The sequence below is a fragment of the Loa loa genome, assembly GCF_000183805.2.
Source record: "Loa loa unplaced genomic scaffold supercont3.2467, whole genome shotgun sequence".
NCBI classification, from domain to species: Eukaryota; Metazoa; Nematoda; class Chromadorea; order Rhabditida; family Onchocercidae; genus Loa; species Loa loa.
The window spans coordinates 1-556 of record NW_018110646.1 but is presented as its reverse complement, the minus strand read 5'-3'; the positions used below and the strand labels follow the sequence as shown (position 1 = coordinate 556).

The window sequence follows — 556 nt, the reverse complement described above, 5'->3', positions numbered from 1 at the left end:
TGTCATAAAATTTTTTTTAGTATTACGGATAAATCTGGTAATATTTTATTGTAGAAAGTCGGCAAAAATATTTACAACATCCAACAAATTGATGAATCACATTCCTAATTTGATATTATTTTGATATCGCAATTTTGCATTCTCAGCAGTTATGCCTTTGGTTGTTTAAATAAATGAACTGTGATCATCGGTCTTTATCACTAGCACATTTACAGTTTCCCTGATTTCACTTTATCAAGTCCAGAGAGTTTCCCACAAATAGAAACGGTTTCTCCTCCAAAATAAACAATCGTCCATCCTCCATTGTCCCACAATTCATCAATATTGCTGCAATCACTGTGTAGAAATAATTATGCAAATTTATTTCCTCCCTAACAGAAAGAAACCATCGCACGAAATTTGAAAAATTATAAAATAAAAGCTCTCGAGATGATTCATCACTGAGCATTAAGCAATACTAATGAGTCAGTTCTGTAGGAAATGAACATACATTTGTTTACTTTTGTTGTCGCTATTAATCGACCATCTTCCCATAACTCATCAGCTTTATAATCTG

At 32.2% G+C, this 556-nt stretch overlaps 1 protein-coding gene across 1 annotated transcript; it reads right to left on the bottom strand.

The window, feature by feature from the left end:
- Positions 1–209: 209 nt before the first annotated feature.
- On the bottom strand, positions 210–534 carry LOAG_19166 (hypothetical protein; the record flags this gene model as incomplete). The annotated part of the gene is made up of 2 exons (XM_020451820.1): positions 210–327; positions 491–534. 2 exons carry the CDS (start codon positions 532–534, stop codon positions 210–212), a joined length of 162 nt encoding a protein of 53 aa, XP_020304373.1.
- Positions 535–556: the final 22 nt, after the last annotated feature.